At 42.7% G+C, this 24,196-nt stretch overlaps 1 protein-coding gene across 3 annotated transcripts; it reads left to right on the top strand.

The window, feature by feature from the left end:
• The first annotated feature begins 1,191 nt into the window (after positions 1 to 1,191).
• Positions 1,192 to 23,577, top strand: brd2b (bromodomain containing 2b). Of its 3 annotated transcripts, XM_080768645.1 has the most exons (12): positions 1,192 to 1,321; positions 4,502 to 4,802; positions 5,579 to 5,716; positions 6,209 to 6,353; positions 6,985 to 7,148; positions 7,594 to 8,091; positions 8,458 to 8,586; positions 8,843 to 9,085; positions 15,897 to 16,153; positions 16,972 to 17,279; positions 19,982 to 20,107; positions 21,772 to 23,577. In XM_080768645.1, the coding sequence occupies exons 1-12, from the start codon at positions 1,290 to 1,292 to the stop codon at positions 21,894 to 21,896; spliced, it is 2,466 nt and encodes an 821-aa protein (XP_080624771.1). In that variant the 5' UTR covers positions 1,192 to 1,289; the 3' UTR covers positions 21,897 to 23,577. The 3 variants fall into 3 exon arrangements, with proteins under 3 accessions (XP_080624771.1, XP_080624772.1, XP_080624773.1); XM_080768646.1 differs by lacking the exon at positions 8,458 to 8,586; XM_080768647.1 differs by lacking the exons at positions 1,192 to 1,321; positions 4,502 to 4,802 and having other exon boundaries at positions 5,617 to 5,716; positions 6,216 to 6,353.
• The last annotated feature ends 619 nt before the right edge of the window (positions 23,578 to 24,196 follow it).

Here is a 24,196-nt window from a genome sequence, read left to right as displayed (position 1 = left end):
CTTCAAACTCTTTGTGTCATATAAAGCAAACCATTAGTTCATTTTGACTTGAGGTGTATAAAAGGTTATTTTTTTGTACTTTTTTTTTAAATGAATTTGACCACAAGTGTTTCATTTTATGCCTGTTCACAGTATTTTCTTATTTTATTCAATGATACATAGGCTACTGTATGGACATTGAATATTCCTTTATTTAGAAACGTTTGACTTTAAAATGTTAACAAAATGAAATAAGAATGAGTCTGGCTTTATCCAATATTCTATATCATTGTCTTCATGTAATTAATCAACCAGGGAAGTTTCATGGTGATCATTAGATTCACTTGTGAAATAAATATGAAAAAGCTACTCCTGTGGAAGGGTTATCATATATTCATTTACTTATATTGACCTTATAAAGAATTTAATATACGGTAGGTATGGTTTTGCCCACTTATTTCGGGCAGTGAGTGATGCTGTCTTGGGAGATTACTTATTATTCAATCAAAACGGTATATAGGTTATTACTACTACTAGCATTTAATTAAGGCAGCTGGGTTGCAGGTTCTGGTCTGAGGAAGCTTGTAGTCTTTATTTAATAATTAATATACAACCTATAGACACCCTGCTACTTTGTCCATGATGGTCCTAGTGGTTCTCAATGAGTATTTGACCACTGCTGTAGATGCTCTTGCTGCTCTGCATGTTGTAGCCACGCACCTCTCTTCCCAGTTGGCAGTTCCCTAGACCTGGGCCAGCTCGGCATGTAAACAAGTGTACGTACAACTTAGCTCTCGGTCTATACTACTACTATCGAGTATCGACATCCTGGGAAATGGGAATGGAAGACAGGAGCAACAGTTAATAAGCAGTAGTAGCCACCGTGGTGGTACTGACGACAGACCACCTTTGTTTCGTGTGGGTGGGACTCGGGAGTCGTGGGACGGGACTAGCCTGGGTCCCACCGTCCCAGGCTTGGACGGGACCATCAGACTGAATATGGACGGGACCGTCACGAAAAAGTACAGGGTGTTCCGAAGTAACCTCGCATCACCAGGCTTTCCGTTCCGAAGAGGCAACTTTGGGCGTGACAGACGTGTGCTTCTGGCCAATGGCATTGACGAATGGCCACACATGTGACAGGAAACACAGCCCTGCCACGTGGTAGGTTTATAAAGCGTCAGGCGGAAGCGTTTAGGCGCCATTTCATTGCAGAGTTGCTCTGCTCTGTTCTCTCTCCAGTGACATTAAACAACAGTAGGACATATTAAAACACAATAACAACAACCCGGACCCGGTCACCCGCCCCGATGGAAGCGGCCATTAACCCGCATCGTGACAGGTACCAACCGGATAAATAATGTGTCTGAAGCACTCTGTGATCCGAAGAGATGTGGAACAGGCTTTCTTTTCGCAATGAATGTGAATAGTGTCTAAAAGCAATCTGGCGTTAGAGAGCGTTAACGCTAGCTTGCAGTCAGTGTGCACTGAGCAGTGTTGTCTTCATGACAGACGGACAGACCTGAAGGCTGCCGCAGTCAAACGTCACATGCGTCAACACTGGGTTAATATTTTAATAGTTTATAGCATGACATGTTGGCAGCAGCTTGCCACCGGCAACAAGGCAAATAAGGACGGTGCCTTCGTCTTCGCCGGCCGGCTCCGCAAACCGGTTCATTCATTGCATGGGTGCTGTCTGCTGTGCTAATGCTACTTGATATATCTGCTGTGTATTTATTTAACAGAAAAAACTGGTGCTTGCAGATGTTTGCAGATGCTATGGTTACTTTATGAAGGAAGACGAACGTTGTAGCATACATGTTGGCAGCAGTTTTTATTGGTTAGCTTTCGGATGTGATTTACATTTTTAGCTTGGAGCTTAATTGTCGTCTTGGGGCTGCGATCAAAAGTCATGCTTAAGTTGGGACAAATCTAATTCATGTGATCAAGGGGTTGCATTACACGATTGCAGTCCGTCTATAACACAAGTTAGACGTAGGCTTTTTGTTAACCATTTTCGTAGAATAACATCGCTACTGCCGTTACCCTCTGTCGGTGTTTACAAACACGATGAAGGCGGGGCATTGAAACCACGCGATGGCCAGCTGGTGCGTTTTTATTGCGAGGTGTCTAATGAGCTTGCGTCCAATGTGTGGACACTACAGAATTGATATGCTCTTCATAATTTGTAACAGGGTTTGTCATACAACAAAGCTCTCATCTAAGCGATGGACCACAGCTTCAATTAACTAAATTGGTGATACAATATGATGATAAAGTAAACTAACTATAATTATTCCATAAGTCTATAATTATCCCAAGCAAGCATCAACAATGTCCATGTTTACACATTTATCATATATTAAATATGGTACACTGTGCCCTGTGGGTGCTAAATCTGTCTGATGAAGAAATCTTGGGTTTTGTGTGTCATTGTGTCAGTGGGACAGGTTTGTGTCCTGAGGCTTGGGGTGAGATGTAGCCCTGGTCCAGGGCTTACAGCAAGTCTCTCTCTGACGCCCTGTGGAAGTACCTTCCGCAGCCCTCTGGTCATATTTTCACTCCTGTGCGCGGTTTTTCTAATACCAGCAAATAAACAAAATGACGTAACCACTCACCGAAACAAAGCCTGCTAGACCTTGGTAAAAGTCTATTCTCGTAGCTGGGAAGCGTCTCAGGTCCCCAGTTTCTCTCTAAAATGCACTTTGTGCCATTTTAATAACGCAACGTACCCTGAATTTACCGGGCAGAGTCATTTCTTCTACTATGGCATTTCCGGGTTTTGCCCGCGCCGATCTGGTTGGATTCATTTAATTTAATGATTAAAATAGTGCATTTTAGAGAGAAACTGGGGACCTGAGACACTTCCCAGCTACGATAATACACTTTTACCAAGGTCTAGCAGGCTTTGTTTCGGTGATTGGTTACGTTGTTTTGTTTATTTGCTGGTATTAGAAAAACCGCGCACGGGAGTGAAAATATGACCAGAGGGTTGCGGAAGGGACTTCCACAGGGCGTCAGAGAGAGACTCGCTGTAAGCACTGGACCAGGGCTAGGTGAGATGTAGCTCTGGGTCCATAGCTCTAATGCGTTGCATTTAGAGTTATGTTAGTTACTCCGCGGCGCCTTCTACCGATATTGCCCAGAGAATTGCCTCATAGAGAATATTTTTCCTCCGTTGAAAAAAAATCAATTTCTGGCCAAAGAGTACCGTTTATACGTGTGGTTGGGGGCTCAGAGTGCTTCCACTAAGGAAAGTAAGCTTTCTAGTTTCTAATGAGACAACCCGCCTTTGTTTTGGTGAGTAGCAAAAACGTTCTTTTTATTTATGCTAAATACGAGAGGCTGGTCTGCATTCATGCGAGTTCCGGAAGTTGACAGTAACATAGCTCTAAATGAAATACATTAGAGCTATGGACTAGAGCTAGGGTGAGATGTAGCAAAATTCCTCTAAATCTGGACTGTGTGCAGTGGGGGGAAGATACTGGCTCACACACACAGTCACAGAGCAGCCTGTCTCTGTCTCTTTAAAAGTGTCAGCTGTTAGTGTGAAGAGGGGCTTACCATCTACTTTCACCAGCAAAATATCAAGTTCATTATAAATATATATAATATAATTATGTAATACCGGTGTATCAGCCGATATAACCATGCAAATAATCAGAGATCAGATATCGGTCATATTTTCAATATCATTCTCTAGTCTGTAACCATTAACATGAAACTGTGATCTCAACCCTCTCATTTACCAATCATGTTATGAGGATATGCCAATAATGATGATTCAATTACAGAATTAAAGAGTGTTACTACTACAGTACATTCAAGTTTAGCATTTGACTAACGAGGAACCATGGAGGATGCCATGACTGTGCCAAAAGTAGCAGCCAATTGATAGAATCCTGGTTGCCTAGGCGATGGCGAAGGCACAGGCATATTTTCATTGAACATGCAGTATATCGTCGTCACTGTTGGGCAGAAATCTTGTATATTCCAAATCCAAACTGTTACTTTTCAGGACATGGGAGGAAAATATAACCTGTGAGTCTGACAGTGTGCCAGTGGATTTAGACGCAAGCTCTTGTTAATACTTTTCATTGGCTGGTTCGATATAGCGCACACACACACACACACACACACACACACACACACACACTTAACGACTTTAAAAAACGTTAACTTTCTTAAAAAAAGACACAGACAAGATACTTGATGAGGTTCCAGGCAAGAACTGAAATGTCAGTGTTTGAATGAACTTGATGCTGCTGAGCAAAGATGCAGGATTTTTCTTCATTTATGGTCATTTATGACACAATTGTAGATTTGCACTGCAGTATAGCAGGGGCATGGGGCTGCACAGTGGATGTACATTGTATGTGTGATCAGTGAGAATGCTAGTGTCGCAGTCGCTTGTTGACTGAGCTACAATCATACCACTACTTCTGTTCCAGCCAAAAGCTCTTGCCTCATCCTACCTAAAGTCCTGCATGTGTGCTCTCCTTCTCCATCTCCCCCCTTCCAGCTCACTGTTGGGGCTGTCCAGTGGCGGGATGGAGCAATATGGTGGCTCGGGGCCGGGGAAGCGCATTCGCAAGCCCTCCCTGCTGTATGCTGAGGACTTTGAGAGCCCTTCGCTGCCCCACACAACACCTCAGGGACCCCCGACCGGACCACAGCCACCAGTAGTGAGGGATCCCAGCCGGCAGAGCCGCATGACTAACCAGCTGCAATACCTTCAGAAGGCCCTGATGAAGTCCCTGTGGAGGCACCACTTTGCCTGGCCCTTTCACGAGCCAGTAGATGCCTACAGGCTGAGCCTGCCTGTAAGTGTTATTGTATTTTAAAGCCCATCACTTATGCCCATCGCCTTTTCCACCTACTCGTCCCATCCCGCTTTCCACTGTAGATTTAGTCAGATAAGTAACATTTCAAATGGCTGGGTGACCTTTACTTGGAACACTTCGGTAGAGGTTTGGGTTGTGTAGTTACTTTGCTATGATGTAACTCCAACAATGGTTAAGAAATCAAAAATCAAGTGAGGGGCGCTCTTATCATCATACATGGGCGCTTTTATCATCATACATTCCATCAATCAAATCATCACAAATGTCATTCACTTTTTAGGACCCTCTTGAAAACGAGATACTTATATCTCAATGGGGTATTTCTAAATAATTAATTTAAAAAACTTCTCTGTCCTCTCTTTTGGCTTCAATGTTTGTGTTTACACAGAACAGACATCAAAAGCTGAGCATAGGAGGGGCTAACACCCCTCAAGAATAATTGTTTCATGAACTAGAAATTGATAATTCAAAACGTGCTCCTCATTGACCTACATTGAACCATAATTTTGTAGAAATTGTAATATCTGTTGTCCGGTTAATCTCTGAATTCTTCAGCGGCCTGTATTCTTTAGAAACTAGTTTTCTGTCCTGACTGAATGTGTAATCTTGCTGACTGTTGTGGGGGTTGGTGTGGGATGGTGCGTTTGTGTAATTGGGATGGTGCGTTTGTATAATTTAGTTGCCTTGTTAATAACATTTCTGTATTATGCCCCCTTGCCCATGTCTTTGCCTCCTCCCTCCCATTGTCTCCTCAGGATTATCATAAGATCATCAAACAGCCCATGGACATGGGGACCATCAAGAAGCGTTTGGAGAACAACTACTACCGCAGCGCCAGTGAGTGCATGCAGGACTTCAACACCATGTTCACCAACTGCTACATCTACAACAAGGTAGGCTTATGGCAGACAGTGGATCCCAACTTTTTCTCAAAAGCATTCAGATGGGTAGGCCGCGTGCATTTTCAGGACGGAAAAAGTGCCGGGACATTATTTGGAGGGGGCACATTGTTGTTTATTAGCTTTGTCTGACACCTTGAGACTCAGGTCAACTGCAGTTACTGCACATGTGCAGCCAATACACAACAACGATTGCACATAAAAATGGGAACGGTAGCGCCGGTCTGGAAAAATATATAAATAAATACACCAGTCATCCCCCAATGTGCATGGACATTCAGACCCTTCTGATCCCCCTCCGGCGCCCCTGTTTCCAGAGCATGTTTGTTTTTGATCAATCAATTGATTGTGTTCCGGCTTGGTGGCTTGGATAAAATGAAAGCATACAAGGAGGCTATTCTAAACTTTTATAAAAACCTTGAGGACACAACAATATTTGTTAAGTCTTATTGCCATTGCACTGATATGCATTTATGGCTCATCAAGCCTACAGATGATATTGTGCTGATGGCCCAGTCTCTTGAGAAGATCTTCCTCCAGAAGGTAGCTCAGATGCCCCAGGAAGAGATAGAGCTACCTCCTCCAGCCCCACGGAACAAATCTGGCCGGGGCAAAGGTCGCAAGTCAAATGGTGAGCCTGTGAAAAGTTGTTATGCTAATTTTAGCAAAAAGGCAGAGTACTTCATTTTTTGCTGAGCCTGGGAGTCGATGGGCGCTTGTTTGTTTATATATAACTCTGGACTAGACCGCGACGGAGGCCTGCTGTCTCAAGCAAACTTGAGCCACGTGAGACGCCACAGAGCGAGCTAAAGCGAGCGAGTTGCCGTGTTGAATGTTCACATAGCCGACTCAGGGCTGGTCGAGTTGGAGAGATTAGTAAATGTTCTGGCGAGAGTTTTTTCCCCATAACCATGCCCTACTAGCCGGCGCTGTAAAACAAGCGTCCCATCAGCGCCCATCGACTCCCAGGATCTGCAAATATGGGAGTCCCAAAAGGGCAGACATTGGATGTTGCTTTTTGCAACAGGAATGAAATGTTTGCAGAACTATTGCTTTTGGTTGAGAGTCTGCCGTGAATAATATATATACCTTTATTGAAAGGATAAGCCCCTTGAGATGTCGCATCTCATTTTAGAGGGGGTCCTCAACACAGATACATTGTACAATATAATGATGGTACATTATGTCTGTTAACAGTTTAGGCAGGTAATTGCACATAGTCTTTTAGCCTAATTGTATTTCTCCAATAAATCCTATCTCAGCATCGAGGGCTCATCAAGTCCCAGCAGTGTCCCAGTCGGCATACTCCCCTTCCTCCTCGGACACAGGAGAATCTATGCTGGCCAACTCACCCCAAACTGTACTGACCAAAAGTCTGCCCCCTGCCAACATCATAGGGATGCCCCCAACACAGCCAACTACCAAGGTACCAACCACACACCCAGCTCTATGTGTACATTGCAACCTGAAATACAAAACACATTGTGGTTATTTTCCCAGTGTTTATCGGGTGCAGGCTTTAGTTCCGACATACTATTGATCCGAAACCTCAATCCTAACCTAACCGCAAGCACGGGAGCAGCGCATGTCGGACCATCGCTTTTTCGCATCGCATCGCATGTCCCCCCGCTTCGGATCTTCGGTGTGTCGGAAAAGCGTGCGCACCCCGTGTTTATCAAACATGTTTAATTATTTCTCTCTCTCTCTCTCTCTTTCTCTCTCTCTCAAGCTAGTTTTGATGCATTGCTGTAGAAATCATATTTGTAGCGCTTTGTTTAATTAATTTATTTTCTTTTACAGTACGACACCTTAGACCTATCTGGCATTATATTATAACAATGTTTAATATCCAACCCTTCAATTCTCTGCAGAAGAAAGGCGTAAAGCGGAAGGCAGACACCACCACTCCCTCTACCATGGGCATGTCTGTGGGCATGTCCGGAGGGGCCCGCATGGTAGGCTTGGGGAAGGGAGGCCACGGAGGCAAGGTCCATGACTCCTCACCACTCACCCTCTCCTCCTTGGGTGGTATGAGCATGGAAACCCCCCCTGGTATGGGCCTGGTCAGGGGCCCTGCGGGTCCTGTCCTGCTCCAGCCCATGATGGCTGGTGCTGGACGTAGAGTGGGCAGTGGGCGGCCAATCAAGCCCCCCAAAAAGGACTTGCCGGATTCTGTTCAGCTGCAGCCTTCACGGAGGGGCAAACTGAGCCCACCGTTGAGGTACTGTAGTGGGCTGCTGAAGGACATGTTGTCAAAAAAGCATGCTGCATATGCCTGGCCTTTCTATAAGCCTGTGGATGCAACTGCACTTGGACTTCATGACTACCACGATATCATCAAGTACCCTATGGACCTCAGCACCATCAAGGTAACATCTGGTGGAAAACCCTGTATGTAATACTGGCTCATAGTCATGTTAATTCAGATCCCCACTTCCCCAGCAAACCGGTAATCCACCAATTTGAAACGGCTCATATCCTGTAATTTGTCTTTCTGTCCTCCCTCCCCCTATATACAGTATAGTGTGTGTGTGTGTGTATATATACAAATTATTGTAACTCAGGAGTCCACAGTACACTACAAGCTCACAACGTGTAACGTTTTGCGCTTGTAGATCTGCTAGTTTTGCCAAATGCTTGCCCCAGAATAGGGATGCTAGGGTTCATGTGGTTTAGCTGTCTAAAGTGTGCTGCTGTTGAGTTCTAACTATTGTTCCTCTCTCTGCTGTAATCAGAGGAAGATGGACTGTCGAGAGTACAGGGACGCACAGCAGTTCGCCGGTGACGTTAGACTCATGTTTTCCAACTGTTACAAATACAACCCACCTGACCATGATGTTGTGGGCATGGCACGGAAGCTGCAGGTTAGATCAGCCATCATAGACATACATCAGCTTTAGTTCTTTATTTTTGTACTTCATTGTTTCAGTGATAACTTGAGTTAAACTGATATTTGTAGGTGCAAGAATTTCAGAGAACACTATTAGGCTTTTGCACGTCATCCACCTTTGTTTACCAAACTTCTGTATTAGTGTATATGATGCATGAAAGAGGATTGACAGACATTTGTCAGGAATATATTTGTCCGTTTCCTGATTCTGATTTCACTTGGTCCTCCAGGACGTATTCGAATTCCGTTTCGCGAAGATGCCCGACGAGCCCCACATGGATCATCCAGCCATGTCTATGGCTCACCCCTCATCTTCCTCCTCTTCTTCCTCCTCCTCATCGTCCTCATCTTCCTCCTCCTCTGAGAGTGAGCCCAGCAGTGGGAGTGAGGGGAGCGAGAGCAGCCCCAGCTCGGATAGCGAGGAGGAGCGTGCCCATCGCCTAGCCGAGTTACAGGATCAGGTCTGCACACAGGTACGTCCTCCTGTACTCCTTGTACCTGCTGTTGGAGTACCCAATGCGGTACCCACGGTCACCTACTCTGGAACCATGGAATGAGGGCTTTCCAATCAATCATTTTTGAGGGGCGCTATGCCCAGCTTTGAGTGTTTGTGTAAACGCAAATATTGAAGACAAAAGTGTGTAAACACAAACATTGAAGACAAAAGTGTGTAAACACAAACATTGAAGACAAAAGTGAGGACACAAATTGTGATTGGCCAGAATGAGATGATTTATGATGATGAAGAGCGCCCCTCACTTCACATGGATGTGAAAATTTCAGTTCCCTGATTATTTAAATATTTTTCTATAGATTAATTATTTCTTGTATTATTCTATATATATATATATATATGGACCCCGCCACTAGGGGACGTCATATCCCAGGTCTGTGTATATATATGTATGGACCCCAATGTATACTCTGTCTATGAGTCCCACAGCATCTTTTAACATTGGTCCAGTTGCTATGGCAACACCCCACCGCTCTAGCTATGGGATTGAAAATATAATCACTGTGTAAAGAAGTTGAAAGGAGGATTTTCAAACGTCCATAAATCGCAATCCAGGAGAGATGTCCTTGGTGGATCTTCTGCCATCCAAATTTAGGATTTAATTTGTGCCTTTGTAGTTTGTACCGCGATGCTCCCGCCATGTAAAAGCTTCTGACGAAAGGTAAACAGTGTGTGCTTGTGCCAATGATACTAAAGTGTGTGTAGTGAGTCTGTGTGGGAGGCGGGGGGCGGGCAAACTCATAACACGTTAAAGTGAACGTGTATGGTGGCACCTGGAACTGGGAACTGGGATTTGCGCTAACAGCGAGCCGCAATAAAAGTGTTAATCATGCTGTCTATTTGCGTTTTCTCCACTGTGTTATGGATATGTAAATGTTGAACACTGCATTTATTTGATTTGTTGACCTTATTACCCTATTGTAGAGGGGAGCTAGACCCTCCTATGTTCAGCCTTGAGGGTTTGTGTAAACGCAAACATCTATGTTCAGCCTTGAGGGTTTGTGTAAACGCAAACATCTATGTCCAGCCTTGAGGGTTTGCGTAAACACAATCATTGAATGCCACTTTGGCGTCTGTCACCGTCGGTGAAAGCTCCGTTGAATGTCTTACCAAAACCCAGCATTTTACTCATTTTAATTCGTTTTTTGAGCTTTTATGTTACTGGAATATGACAGCACTGTCTACCCGCTACACATCCATTAGGATGTTTTAATCATCGGACTCTCGGTTAGCCGGTGTTCACTAACAAGAAACTCTGCTGTCAAACAAACACTGCTGCTGACAACGAGATGAGAACGTTGACGACTCAACCAACAACACCCTGAAGCCTACACCACTTCATGCTATTCCAGATCTTCGCAACGGGCTCCTTTCGGAGCCCTTGTGCGTAAGTACAGTTCTGGACCCTCCTCTGAGTATTCACCTTAATCGCTACACCAGATCACCGCATCGGGCTCCATCTGGAGCCCCTGCGTGTACGTACCGCTGCTTCTCGCCTGCCTTTTGCCTAAATGGTCATAGCCACCGGCTGATAAAAAAAACAACACCACTGCTTTCTAGACCTGTGTACTGGCGATTCATTTCTTTTCCCCTAGAATGGCGCCACTTACCACGGTTGTGAGTGGGGATGAGCTGTCCAGTTTGAGGTCCGAGCTCCTTACCATCGAGGGACTCCTGGGCGACGTGCTCCGCAGAAAATCCGCGGTCCTCTCACGGTTGGATGCGCTGACTGCCAACGGTCCAAGCAGTTCAACCCCCGTAGCCGGGCCATCTACTCCACTGTCCCCTCCCTGGGCCACCGTTGTGAAGAAGGGGAGAAGGGTCCCTCGACTCGCTCTCCCACTGTTCTCTCCATCGCTGCCAAACTTTTTCTCCCCGCTCGCGGCTCACCCCGACTCCGAGTCTCCAGTTAGCTTAGCGCCTCCTGCTAACATTCCAACAGTAGACACGGGCGAGCTGGTAGCTAATGCTAACGTGGAGCTAACGGCTCCAAATCCCCTTGCTGTCCAGGCGCAAGTTGCGCAACAGATCCGCTCCGGAAAAACACGCAAGCGCTCCTGCCCATCACTGTCCCCAAGAATCATCCTCAAACGTACACGACTCCGCTCACCCCCACTGCCCATCCAATTTCCCCCGTGTCCAAACATTACCAACCTAGACTCACTTTCACCACTTCCATCTCCACTAGCCACTCTAAAAACAGCTGTGAAATGCGATGACGTCACCACCAGTAACAGGGGTACCCCTGACCCTGAATCATCCATATACTCACTCCTCTCCTCCACTGGGTCAGTCATGGAAATCCCTGACCTGGAACCAGCTCCTGTGCCCCCCCCACCCCCCCTGATCATTAACCCGTTACTTGCCTGGCCAAAACTTATTGTCTATAAGGGCTTGTTATTTAAAGACAATAACCCAGAGCTCATTATAATTGGCGATTCAACCACAAGAGACATTGTAATCCCAGGCGGCATCACCTTTTGTCTCCCAGGCGGTAGAATTACAGATGTTTCTAAATTAGCACCCATTATCATCGACCTCTACCCCTCGGCCCATACTGTTTTTGTGCACATCGGAACGAACAATGTCCTGGAACGGCAATCGGCCAAACACAGACTAGACTTAGAAGCAATTGCCACCAACATCGAGTGCCTCAACAAAACTTGTGTCTTCTCTGGTCCCATCCCTGCCCCATGCAAGAGCGCCGAGCACTTTAGCAGGCTTTACAGTCTGCAGGAATGGTTAAGAGCTTTTTGTACTGCAACGGGTCATGGCTTCATTGACAATTTCGATACTTTCTGGACTAGAAAAAACCTATACAAACCGGATGGTCTTCACCCAAATACTACAGGAATCAGACAGCTCACCATGAATTTCATCCGCCATGTGGCCTTCAAGAAATGATGCCTATCACAGCATGATTCCACTATAGTCTCCATACCTTGCAATAACGAGCCCCATCTTGAAAATCATGCTGATATTACTCTCTCCCTTTCCGTCCCATCTGACCTCTTGACCCATGACTACACATCCCTCTCCTGCCCCCTGCCCATCACCGTTCTCATCACGACTAGACCCACTTCATTATATTTAATTTCCACTCAGCATGGGCCCCCCAGATCTATAAACTCAAACTTATTATCCATCCCAATGGCCCCCACCACAGTTAATCTGTCACCACCAGTCCAGCTAAACCTTGCCCTATTTAACATAAGATCAATAACTAACAAGCTCTCCTCAGTTAATGATATCATTATAAAAGAAAAACTTGATATCATCTTTCTAACAGAGACATGGCTTGGCTCCGACGGAGCTATACTATTAGCAGCAGCTTGCCCCTTAGATTACAGTTTCATTCACTCTGTTCGCAAGGCTAAGAAAGGAGGTGGACTGGCAAAGAAAGGAGGTGGACTGGCAATAATTTTTTCAGACACGCTAAAATTCAAGGCTCTGACCCTTGGCAGCTATAAATCCTTTGAATACCAGGCCACTATACTACTTGGTCAATCCTCTATGCCAATGATTAGCATTTATCGCCCGCCAAAATGCAGTAAAGCAATATTTCTAACAGAAATATCAGAACTTTTATCTATCTGCTCCACTAACTATGATAGAACTCTTATCTCTGGCGATCTTAATCTTCATCTGGATGATGTTACAGATACTGTGGCTATGGGCTTCCTAGAGTTATTGCACTCCTTTGAGTTTATCCAACATGTTGTTGGGCCTACTCATAAACATGGGCACACTCTGGACCTGGTAATTTCTAAAGGGCTGAACATCATTGTGGAAAGGACTATTGAAAGGCCTGAGCTATCAGACCACTATTTGCTGTGTTTTAATATGACTGTCACTGAACTAGAGAAAAACATCACTGAATATACTATAAAAAAGCGTTTTTTTAGCCCTTCTGCAGCCGATGAGTTCTCTCGTCATCTGGGCCCCCCCCTGCCCGATACCCCCCCAGTGAATGATATGGTTCAAATTTTCAATCTTAAACTAGAGTCAGCTCTCGATATAGTGGCTCCTTTTAAAACAAAAAAGAAACGTAACACCAGAATAACACCTTGGATAAATGAGCATACCCGCTCACTGAAGCAAGAGTGTCGTAGAGCCGAGCGAGCCTGGAGAAAAAACAAACTCACCAGCAAACTAGAAATTCTTAAAAAATCAACAGCCGCCTATAACAAAGCCCTGCGTCTAGCAAGGCAGGCATATTTCTCTGGCATTATAAATGAGAACAAGAAAAATGCCAGAGTCCTTTTCTCTACCATTGAACGACTTATAAACCCCCCCCAGTCCTACAAGCAGTCATTCCCGGCCTCTAAAGCTAAGTGTAATGAGTTTGCATGCTTTTTTGATAACAAAATATTTAACATTAGAGCCGATATTATGAATGGTGCTGCTGCTAGCACAAACCTTCAAACAGCAGCTAATGGTCCCAGGGTAGATCTCCCCAGGGGGAGCCTATTAACGTTCTGCGAAATTGATGAAGACGAACTCCGCAAAACCATATCACAGATGACATCATCCTCCTGTTCATTGGATACAATTCCCACCACCTTTCTCAAAGAGGTCTTGGACAGTGTGATTGGAGATATACTAAAAATTGTAAACAGCTCTCTACAATCAGGTGTCTTCCCAGACTCACTGAAGACTGCTGTAGTTAGGCCCCTACTCAAGAAACACAATCTTGATCCCTCCGTTTTGGGTAACTATCGACCCATTTCAAATCTACCCTTTCTGGGCAAGGTTTTGGAAAAATGCATCTTTCATCAATTGGATGTATTTCTACAGAATAATAATGTGCACAACAAATTCCAATCTGGCTTTAGGAAAGGCCATAGCACAGAAACAGCACTTGTAAAAGTAATGAACGATCTTAGGGTGTCTGCCGACAAGAAACATGTATCTGTTCTCTTACTTCTAGATCTAACGGCTGCATTTGACACGATTGATCATTCAATTTTAATACAGCGTCTGGAGCACTGGATAGGCCTGTCTGGTACGGCCCTGTCCTGGTTTTCCTCCTACCTATCAAACAGAAGTTACTTTGTCAATCTAGCCGAGTTTGACTCAGACAACCACGACATCAGCTCTGGTATTCCACAGGGCTCGATTCTTGGCCCCTTGCTTTTTTCCTTGTACATACTGCCATTGGGCGAACTCATTACCAATCACGGAGTCAATTTTCATTTCTATGCTGATGATACCCAACTTTATCTTTCTGTTGCTCCAGATGATCCCTGTGCTCTAGACCCGCTGTTGACCTGTTTGTCTAGCATTAAATGTTGGATGAGTGAGAACTTTCTCAAGCTAAATGAGGATAAGACAGAAGTTCTCATCATCGGTTCTAGTGAGCAGAAACAATCAATAATAAGCAGACTTGGTAACCTGACTGTAGAAAGTAACAGTACAGTAAAGAACCTGGGGGTTATTATTGATTCTGAATTGAATTTTAATTCTCACATTAATCATGTTACCAAGATTGCCTTTTTTCACCTTAGAAATATTGCACGAATCAGAGCCTATTTGTCCTTGGACGATGCAAAAACGCTAATCCACGCCTTCGTTTTCTCTCGGCTTGACTACTGCAATGCACTTTATTCAGGATTGCCTAAGAAAACAACTGACAGATTACAACTCGTCCAAAATGCAGCAGCCAGAGTTTTAACTAGAACTAAGATGAGAGAACATATTACTCCAGTTTTGGCATCACTGCACTGGCTTCCGGTTGTTTTTAGGATTGATTTTAAAATTCTTTTACTTGTCTATAAAGCTCTCAATGGCCTCGCACCTTCCTACCTAAATGACTGCCTGCCTAAATATGTCCCAAACCGCCCCCTAAGGTCTTCCACTGCTGGCCTGCTCGCGCTGCCGAAAAAAATGGCAACTAAAAAATACGGGGAAGCAGCTTTTTGCTTCTATGGGCCGTCGACATGGAACAAACTCCCACTGTACCTTCGTCAGGCAGCCTCTGTAGACATTTTTAAAGCTCAGCTCAAGACCCACTTCTACAACATTGCTTTTAATTGAGTTTTAATTTGCACGTTCCCACCCTGCCCTGACTGATTTGCTGCATGTGGTGTTTTTATTATTATTTTATTTGTTTTTATTTGTTTTTATTTATTTTATGTTCTTATATTCAATTTTGTTCTTTGCCATTGTTTTATCATTTTAACTACTTATTTTTATTGTATTCTATTTTTGCCCTGTGAAGCACTTTGCGCTACATTTATGTATGAAAGGTGCTATACAAATAAAGTTTATTATTATTATTATTATTACTGACAATGAATGGCCAGCTTTAACATTGTGTAAACACAAACGTTGAAGACGAAGGTGAGGACGCAAATTGTGATTGGCCGGAATGAGATGATGTATGATGATAAGAGCCCTCCTCACTTCACACAGGTGTGATTTTGTTCACCACACAATAGGATGACCAAACATGGGTGTGTATTTATGTGGGTGGGGTGCACACGGATCGTGTCGAGTTTGACCCGATGAAGAGCCTTGGCTCGAAATGTTGTCATTTAATTACATTGAAGTGATGAGTATGTAGGTTTATTCATTTAGAGGGGCACGATGACGTATGGTGATAAGAGGGCCCCTCACTTCACACAGGTCTGATTTGTCTAGATATGGATAGATAACATTAAAAATCACACCTGTGATGTCACTGTTGATTGCGAAAAGCCTTCTGGGTTAGTTGAGGCATTTGCTTTTAAAATGAATGATTATTTACCCTTAATTTCCAATCCTCACAGCTCAGAGCCGTGCATGAGCAGCTGGCTGCACTCTCTCAGCCCATCGTCAAGCCCAAAAAGAAGAAGGAGAAGAAAGACAAGAAGGAGAAGAAAAAGAAGAAGAAGCCAGACAAGCGCAGCCGAGAGGACCGAGGTAGAGCCGACTCAGAGGAGTGGAAGTTGCCATCAGGCAAGCCGATGAAGACCAAGTCCACCCGAGGAGGAGGCAGCACACAGGGCAAGAAAGTCCCCGGCAAGAAGAGTAACAAGAATAACAAGTGAGTAACTACTCGGGCTGCAACTAACGATTATTTTCATAATCGATTCATCGGGCGATTAATCGAATTAATGGGATTATGGCATTACTTTTAAAATTTAGCTTAAAGTTATTTTAGGCATGTTGTAACTAAAAATAAAGACAATAAAAAGGAATACTCCTTCAAAATTAATATTTTACCCCCTTTTTTATCCAATTTGATTTCATTGCCATTCCTTGTACTTGTAATGATATTGTAATATGTAATGTTGACCTTGTATAGCTGACTGTCTTTCTTTCCATTTCTATCTCTGGGACCCCAATTTATTATTATTTTTTATTTCTATTGTAAAATCAATGTCAATTTTGAGAGTCCATTTGGTTCCATTTTTGCACTCTGTTACAGACCCTTTAGGGTCCACTTGGTTTATTTCCTAGTTCTTATAACTATAATTTAGCTGGAACTCACACTATGAGAAACACTGTCCTACACAGTCTGTGTGGACACGCACACACACACACACACACACAGGGTTGGATGCGGAGCGCTCTGGTCACATTCATATTCATTCATCGTTCAGCCTAGTGTCATTACTGAACGGTAAAAATAAAGCAGCTTTATGTTACATTTTAATGTTGGAAAACACCCGCGATTAAATCGATTAACGATTATCGTTATAATATTTAACATGTTCTCCTTTACTCTATCAACACAAATTCAGTCACTTTTTCAATAATAGACTGACTATAGACACTATTTAATATTTACGGACTAACTTTGTAGAATAGACAGACCCAAAACTCTCGTCCTGACCATACGTTTCCTTTTCGCTGATCCAGGCCCACAAAGAAGGCATTCTTTGCCCCGCCGCCCCCCACCATGCTGCCCCATTATGACTCTGAAGAAGAGGAGGAGATTGTGCCCATGTCGTATGACGAGAAGCGCCAACTGAGCCTGGACATCAACAAGCTTCCGGGAGAGAAACTGGGCCGTGTGGTTCATATCATTCAGGCCAGGGAGCCCTCCCTGAGGGACACCAACCCAGAGGAGATCGAGATAGACTTTGAGACGCTCAAGCCGTCGACTCTGAAGGAGCTGGAGCGCTACGTCATGACCTGTCTGAGGAAGAAGCCCCGCAAGCCTTATGGTGAGCCAGAGAGCTTAACCACTTAAACTTCATATACTTTGTTGACCAGGGTCAGCCAGGGGTCTATACTAAGGAATCCTCCTTTTTTCCATGTCTATACCAATTGTCTTCTCCGGAAATGGCTGATGATTCAATGTCCACTGCTTTTCACAGAATGTTCACCTATTATGACATGCCCAGAATAGAGAATTTGAATAGCTAACTAGTTTTGAAATGACTCCATCACCCAGTAGTAGGCATGTAACGATACACTCAACTCATGATGTGATACATATCACATTCTTTACGTTTATTTATAGTATCAGTTAGTTCCTTCTCTGTGATACGATCAAGTACAAATGGTGAGGGGGACATTTTAGCCCAGAGGTAGACAACGGGGTATTCTGGATTTTCTCTGCTAGGGAAGGACCAATGTTGACGAAAAAATGATTTAATTATAATTGTTTTAATTTTTAATTGTAATTTAACAATTTAATTTAATTTAATTGTAATAGTTATTACAGAGGAATCAGAAATAATTGTGTCAGTCATTTTAAATTCGGCTTGAAAATTGGACCTACTATTCTTTTTACTTGCGCAAGCAGAGCGCGCAAGTAATTTCGCTTGGTCTCTTCAAAGTGACAGCCGTCTTTTTTCAACCGTTTTTATGTGTATGCAAATCTGTGCCTGTTTTGCTGGAACCAGATACCACATTACGTCATCACTGAGAGCTAGTCATACATATACACACCATGTACTCTGGTCCCAGCTCTCAACGATGACGTAATGTGGTATCTGGTCCCAGCAAACCAGGCACAGACTTGCATACACATAAAAACGGTTGAAAAAAACTGGCTGTCACTTTTTGGAACCAAGTAACCACAGTATACTGCTAATCAAATTACAACTACATACTCTATATAGTATAATGTATATGTATACGTATGTCTAGTCATTAGTCATTGCTGGGACGGTGCATACGCATCGAAAAGGCTGGGACGGTGCATAGTGCGCAAAGTAACCACAGTATACCGCTAATCAACTTACAAATGACATATACATAGAGGCAGAAACTGAGATTTGACAGTTTGTAGCGGTTTGTAGCGGTCGAAAGTACTTGCGCGCTCTGCTTGCGCACTAGTGTGCAACAAACAAGTATGCACTCGGCAGAGTGCAGTTCTAGTTATTTATAAGTTCATTAATGATCTTCCAAGTAGATTTCATGTCATTCTCTGAATCGGAAAATCTATTATCATAGAACTTTCATTTCGCTGACCTCAGCTGGTGATTTAATTTATTTCTATATATTGTGTATCGTTTTAGGATTAACGGAGAAGGATTAGTAAAATAATCGGTGTTATTGATCGCTTGAGGCCTGTGGTTAACCAGGCATTATTCTGTTTTCTAACTTTATATGTCTTCCTTTGTAATGGGAAGGATTTGGGAATGTTTAAAAAATATACCATGGAAAATATTGTATGCAGTTTGTGTTTCACGTTTGTTTATGACCAATTAAAGCCCACCACACACCGGCTGCGTCCGCCGCACGGCGCCGTGCGGTGGACACAGCCGCCTCCATTATGTTCAATGAACCTATCGCACACCGGCTCCGTCCGCCGTGTCGCGTCGCCTGGCGCGCCGATAGAACACAGTTCTATTTTCCAGGCGGCGCCGCGCTGCAACGCGTCGCAGACGGTGTGTGATGGGCTTTACCTGGCATAAATCATCGTTGAACTTCCTAATTCTACTAATTTCGTGAAAGGAATTCTTTGCTGGGGTTAGGATCAACTTTAAAGGATTGTGGAACGAGATAGAACACAGGAAGGTGGTCAGATAGGTCGCAGCGCAAAACGCCAGGAACGCCAAAAATACTGTCCTGGTTTGTGAAGATGTTATCAATCAATGTATTACTGGTGGGCGTAATTCTAGTAGCCTTGGTTATAAGAGGACGGAAAGACGAGGCATTAATCAATTCAATAAATTGGGATGATTGACTGCTGTGTAGATTTATATTTGTCACCCATGATCTTATTCTCATTCGTAATCTTACCAATGAGAATAAGACTGTCCTCATGAAAGCTTGTCTCTCTCTGTGTGGTCTTCTAAGACGAAAGTAGACGGAAATGGTGCAATCTTATAATGAGCATACTGAGGATCAATTATATGAAGATGGGCTGAAAATCAGTGAAGTGGTCCGTTAATACGCCATCTCTGTTGATTTATAGCTAAATCTGGCACAGATAGTCCTCGCAAACATAACGATGTAGTATGAAGCAGTATGTCACCAAAATGGACATACAGTATGTTCATTATTATGTGCTTTAGTATTAACAATGGATATCATGTACTATTGGCACACAATGGCCTTAATCATCATCATCATCATATCATCATACTATAATTCTAACACTGTCTGTCTGTCTGTCTGTCAGAAACACCGCCGTATCTCCTCATTTGCCTGTAACAATCACTCCCACTTCTCACACAGGCATTGACCATATGAATATGGAGGTCTTAACGAAGCCCTTTTTTCGATTTGACACATTAATGATTATTAATGAATTTATTAGTCAATTACAAACGCACCCGGGCGCAGTACCCCCCACGGCCACAAGGAGGGGGGGGGGGGGGGGGGGGGGGCGCAAATATCTCACAACGGGTAAGGGCTAGCAATTATAAACCACTAAGGAGTTTTTGTTAACGGTTATTCTTGTGCTCCACAGCAAAAAGAGCGAGCGGTGGTAAGTCAAAAGAGGAGCTGACACTTGAGAAGAGGAGGGAGCTGGAGAGGAGGCTGCAGGATGTCAGTGGACAGCTAAACTCTGCCAAGAAACCCTCCAAACCTAAAGGTGAGCTTACACAACATAAGATCATTATCAATATTTGGCATCAATGTATCGGGATAATATGCTGTATTTGAACCCATTTAGACCGGAGTTAAAAACATTCACTTTGAAAGAATATATATTCAAAGATTTACGCCACATAAAAAAAAAAATCAAAAATAGCAGACCTACAAGCTCGTAGCGCTATGAGCTTGTAGATCTCCTATTTTTCAATAGCTAAATTATAACATAATTTAAAACACAAAGTGGTTCCCGCCCAAAATGGGTTAAGAAAAGTCTCACTTTGACCATGTTATATGCACGTTACAAATCATACTAATCATTTAGAAATGGTTTAGAGTACATTTTTGATTATTGGCATTTGATTTTACTTATGCTTATTTTAAAGTGCCAGTTACAATTTACCTTTTTTTTTATGGGAGGGCAACAGATTAAATCCTATAATGTTGTTTACATTGAATGACTAAGCAGTCTGTGGTATCCAGGCCATCATCAATTTCACCTTCCAAGTATTCAAATTCCTCTTCAGGTAATGTGTCAGACAGATATTTACAATCAATCAAACTTTATTAAACACACGCGGTCCATAGTGACGTGAAAAACATACAAATACAAAGGGAAACAAATTGTTACAACTGGCCTTTATTGTACCAAGTACAGTATGAACAATTGGCAACTTCCTCCACATTTGACGTCATTATTCTTCAATTCCATTCTGCTACCCTTACAGCTTTTCCATGGTTATGACTAGCATTAATCATTTTTAGTAATTTCCATGCACTTCTTTTTTTTTCCTTTGGAAGAACTGATGTGTTTTCTTTTTTCTCCATTTCATTATTAATGGTCGCAATCTTTTGAGAATAAAAGGTTTATTCTCTCCAGTCTCCACACAGGACAAACGTTTCAGCTATCCAGCCTTCATCAGTGCTGAAGGCTGGATAGCTGAAACTTTTGTCCTGTGATGTATATTCTTGGTGTGTGTGACCTCTTCACCTATTCTACAATGTTTGTTTTTTTAAACAATATATTTTCAATCTCGGCGGCATCAGTCTGACTGTCTGACACTCTACCCGAAACCCTAAACCTAACCCTAACCGCAAGCATGACGCAACGCATGTTGGACCAATGCACTGCCCCTTCTCCCGGCACCGCCGCAATTGTTACCAACAGTTTACCGGCACTGCCCAGCGGGCCGAGATTCAGCGGCAATGGAGTGACATAATCCCCCGGGAGCTGCCAGCCCTCCCCCTCGCGGCTGATGCCGTTGCCGGGGGCGGAGAATGCACTCACTCCTTCTGTTGAAATGACCTGACGACTGAATGACGAGACACCGAGCTAGTAGACCGAAATGGTGCCATCATATACTGGGCATTAGTCAGGACTAATTGTAAGAAGGTTGAATTTTGTTTTTTATTTCTTTTACAAAAAGGATATGAAAAGATGAAAGTGATCAAAACATTATATAAGCACAAAATATTAAGCCTAAGACTTTCACATGCTGTAGACACAAAGTTGGAAAAAAGAAAAAAAGACAAGACGAGACAAAAAATAAGGGAAACAACCTAATGGGACGAAAACAATTGACAATATTATAAGAATATTAGTCGATTCGCTACTAGTTAAGTATATCCTTTAACCATGTATCCTCACACTTTTCTTTCCCTCAGTGGAGAAGCCTAGCGGCGTGGAGCCTCATGTCCAACCCTCACGACTCAGTGGAAGCAGCTCCAGCTCTGACTCTTCGTCGTCCTCCTCCTCCTCTTCCTCTACCAGTGACTCAGACTCGGGTTGAGAACGTTGTCACTTGTATCGAGTGGAAACACTTAACAGGCCCTCGGGAGAACTCAGGGACATGGGCTGGCCCAGGACACACAGTGCACCCTGAAATTGTAGTGAGGGCATGTGAGCACCCCTGTCAGGATACCACAGCGTGAACACTCCAAAAGAGCTACTAAGAAGATGGTAAGGTTTATTTTGGGGAAGTGAATAAATCACAGAAGGTTACTATGGATAATCATAGAATCCAAAACACTAAATGCCTTGGTTTTCCCCCTCTCCCCCTGTGTAAATATTTGTACACATTTATCTATATTTCTTTTATAAAGAATTTGAGGTATCTCTTTACGTTTCAGTGGCCCCATTTCAGTGTATTAGTCTATGGAAAAAGTATCGTAGGTACATGGTAACGCTGTGCAAATCCTTAACAACACGATGTCACTATAAACCGTTATTTTTGTACTCTTTGTAGTTTCATTGTTTTGTTCCACAACTAAAACTATTTTCACAGTATTGTGTATTTTGAAGTATCTTTTATTTATTTATTTTAACAATCGATGCACATCGCGAAATAGGGCCATTGTATAGTAAAGTGTTAACTTAATTTCATGGTGGTTCCCTAAAAAGGGAAACGTTTTGAAAGAAAGACCAATGCTAGTCTAGCTTCAGTCTTAAAGATGTAAATAATTTCAACTATTGTGGAAGAATGCTTATGTCCATCTGATTTACATTTGAAAAATAGCTACCAATCGGCAAAGAAAATTAAGGGTGCATTTGGTGTTTGACACGTCGGTCAAAAGCTGTAATTTAATTGGATCTACGGTTGTTTTGTTCTGTTGCATTTGCATCTATAATTATAATGGCTAATTATCAGACCTGCTTAACATAGAACTACAGTATATGCTGCAATTTAATGCTTGCAAAACCTTTGTTTTTCATTATTCATGCGTTTGTTTTGTTGAAGAAAAGCTCTTATAAGCATACACAGCTTAGCCTACCATAACCAATTGTTGGTTTGATGATTGGAATATTAAAAGACCATCTCTGCTGTTTTACAAAGTTTAATTTGTGAAGAATGGATCTATTCAACTAAATTTACATGTATTTTTCAAATACATTTTAAGGGATATGTGGCCCTTAAACGTCCACCAGCCATATTGAGAATGCATGGTCTTAAAATACACTAAACTAAGCACTACATTGAGTATTTTGGTCATTACTTGAGGTTCCTTTGTTACATTGTTATTAAACTTTGTTGTAAATCTCATACCAAACAGTATCTTAGATGTCTGGCAATGTCTCTGTGAATTGAACTTAAGAATCTGAATGTGTCAAGTAGTTTAACTTAAGCTATTTATATAGACTGGGTGTTAAAAATAGTATACTGTTTCTTGGGAATTTGGACTTTGTTTGTTTTTACTTCCTTGAAACAAGCTACAATGTTCACACAGAAATGTAGGAGTTGAAGCGGCACAGAATTGTGTGTTTCACAGTTGCACAGGCTGTTTCTGCCAGTCTTCATTTGTTTACCTTTTTTGATACCATGTTGTATCATGTCATGTTTTGAGACCCATACTAATGCTGTCAGTTGAGAACATTTCATGAACATTGCTAGCCTCTGGTCAACTAGATTGCAGCCTTACAGCAGCTTATTGTACCTTTTCATTTGACTGTATATATTAAAATTGTCTCTCCTATTCAAACACTTGTTTTTATGTGTCATTGTAATAATTGTACATTATCTTGTGTAATGGCAACGTGTTTATGTTTGCTCTTACACAGAATTTGAATGGACTTAATTTGGTAGCTACCGGTAGATGGTTTCTGAATCATGTCAATTTAGGAATTGGCACTATTTTTTTGTTTTGTTGCGGATTACTTTTAAGCATTTTATTGTTTTATTTCTTTCTGAAACTTTTTGTTAAGCGTAATGGAAAAAGAAGCAAACTAACTTGTCAAATGTTTTCTATTTTCTAGGCACTTCATCAAGTTTAGCAAAGAATAATGTACTCCAGACAGTCCAATCATGTTGCAGTCATGCCAGTTGTACAGTAGGTGGCAGCAGGTCATCATGTAGGACTAGGAACAGGTAAGACATTGTTGCCTGAGGCATTTTCTCCTTTGTTTCAAACTTCCTAAAGATAAAAAAAAACAAGAAAGGCTAAAGAGCAAAACAAGAAAATCGGCACATTCATTCACATTCATTACCTTTTGTAAACGCAGTATACAGAATGCAGCAGTTTACGTAGGAACATTAAATTGCAAGAAAAAGACAGGAAGGAGGTGTGAGGTATGGCAGGTAGCCGTTCCCTTTGT

The sequence above is a fragment of the Protomyctophum bolini genome, assembly GCF_963924005.1.
Source record: "Protomyctophum bolini genome assembly, chromosome: 7".
NCBI lineage: Eukaryota > Metazoa > Chordata > Actinopteri > Myctophiformes > Myctophidae > Protomyctophum > Protomyctophum bolini.
The sequence above is the reverse complement of the archived record's forward strand: the minus strand, read 5'-3'. Positions and strand labels throughout refer to the sequence as shown.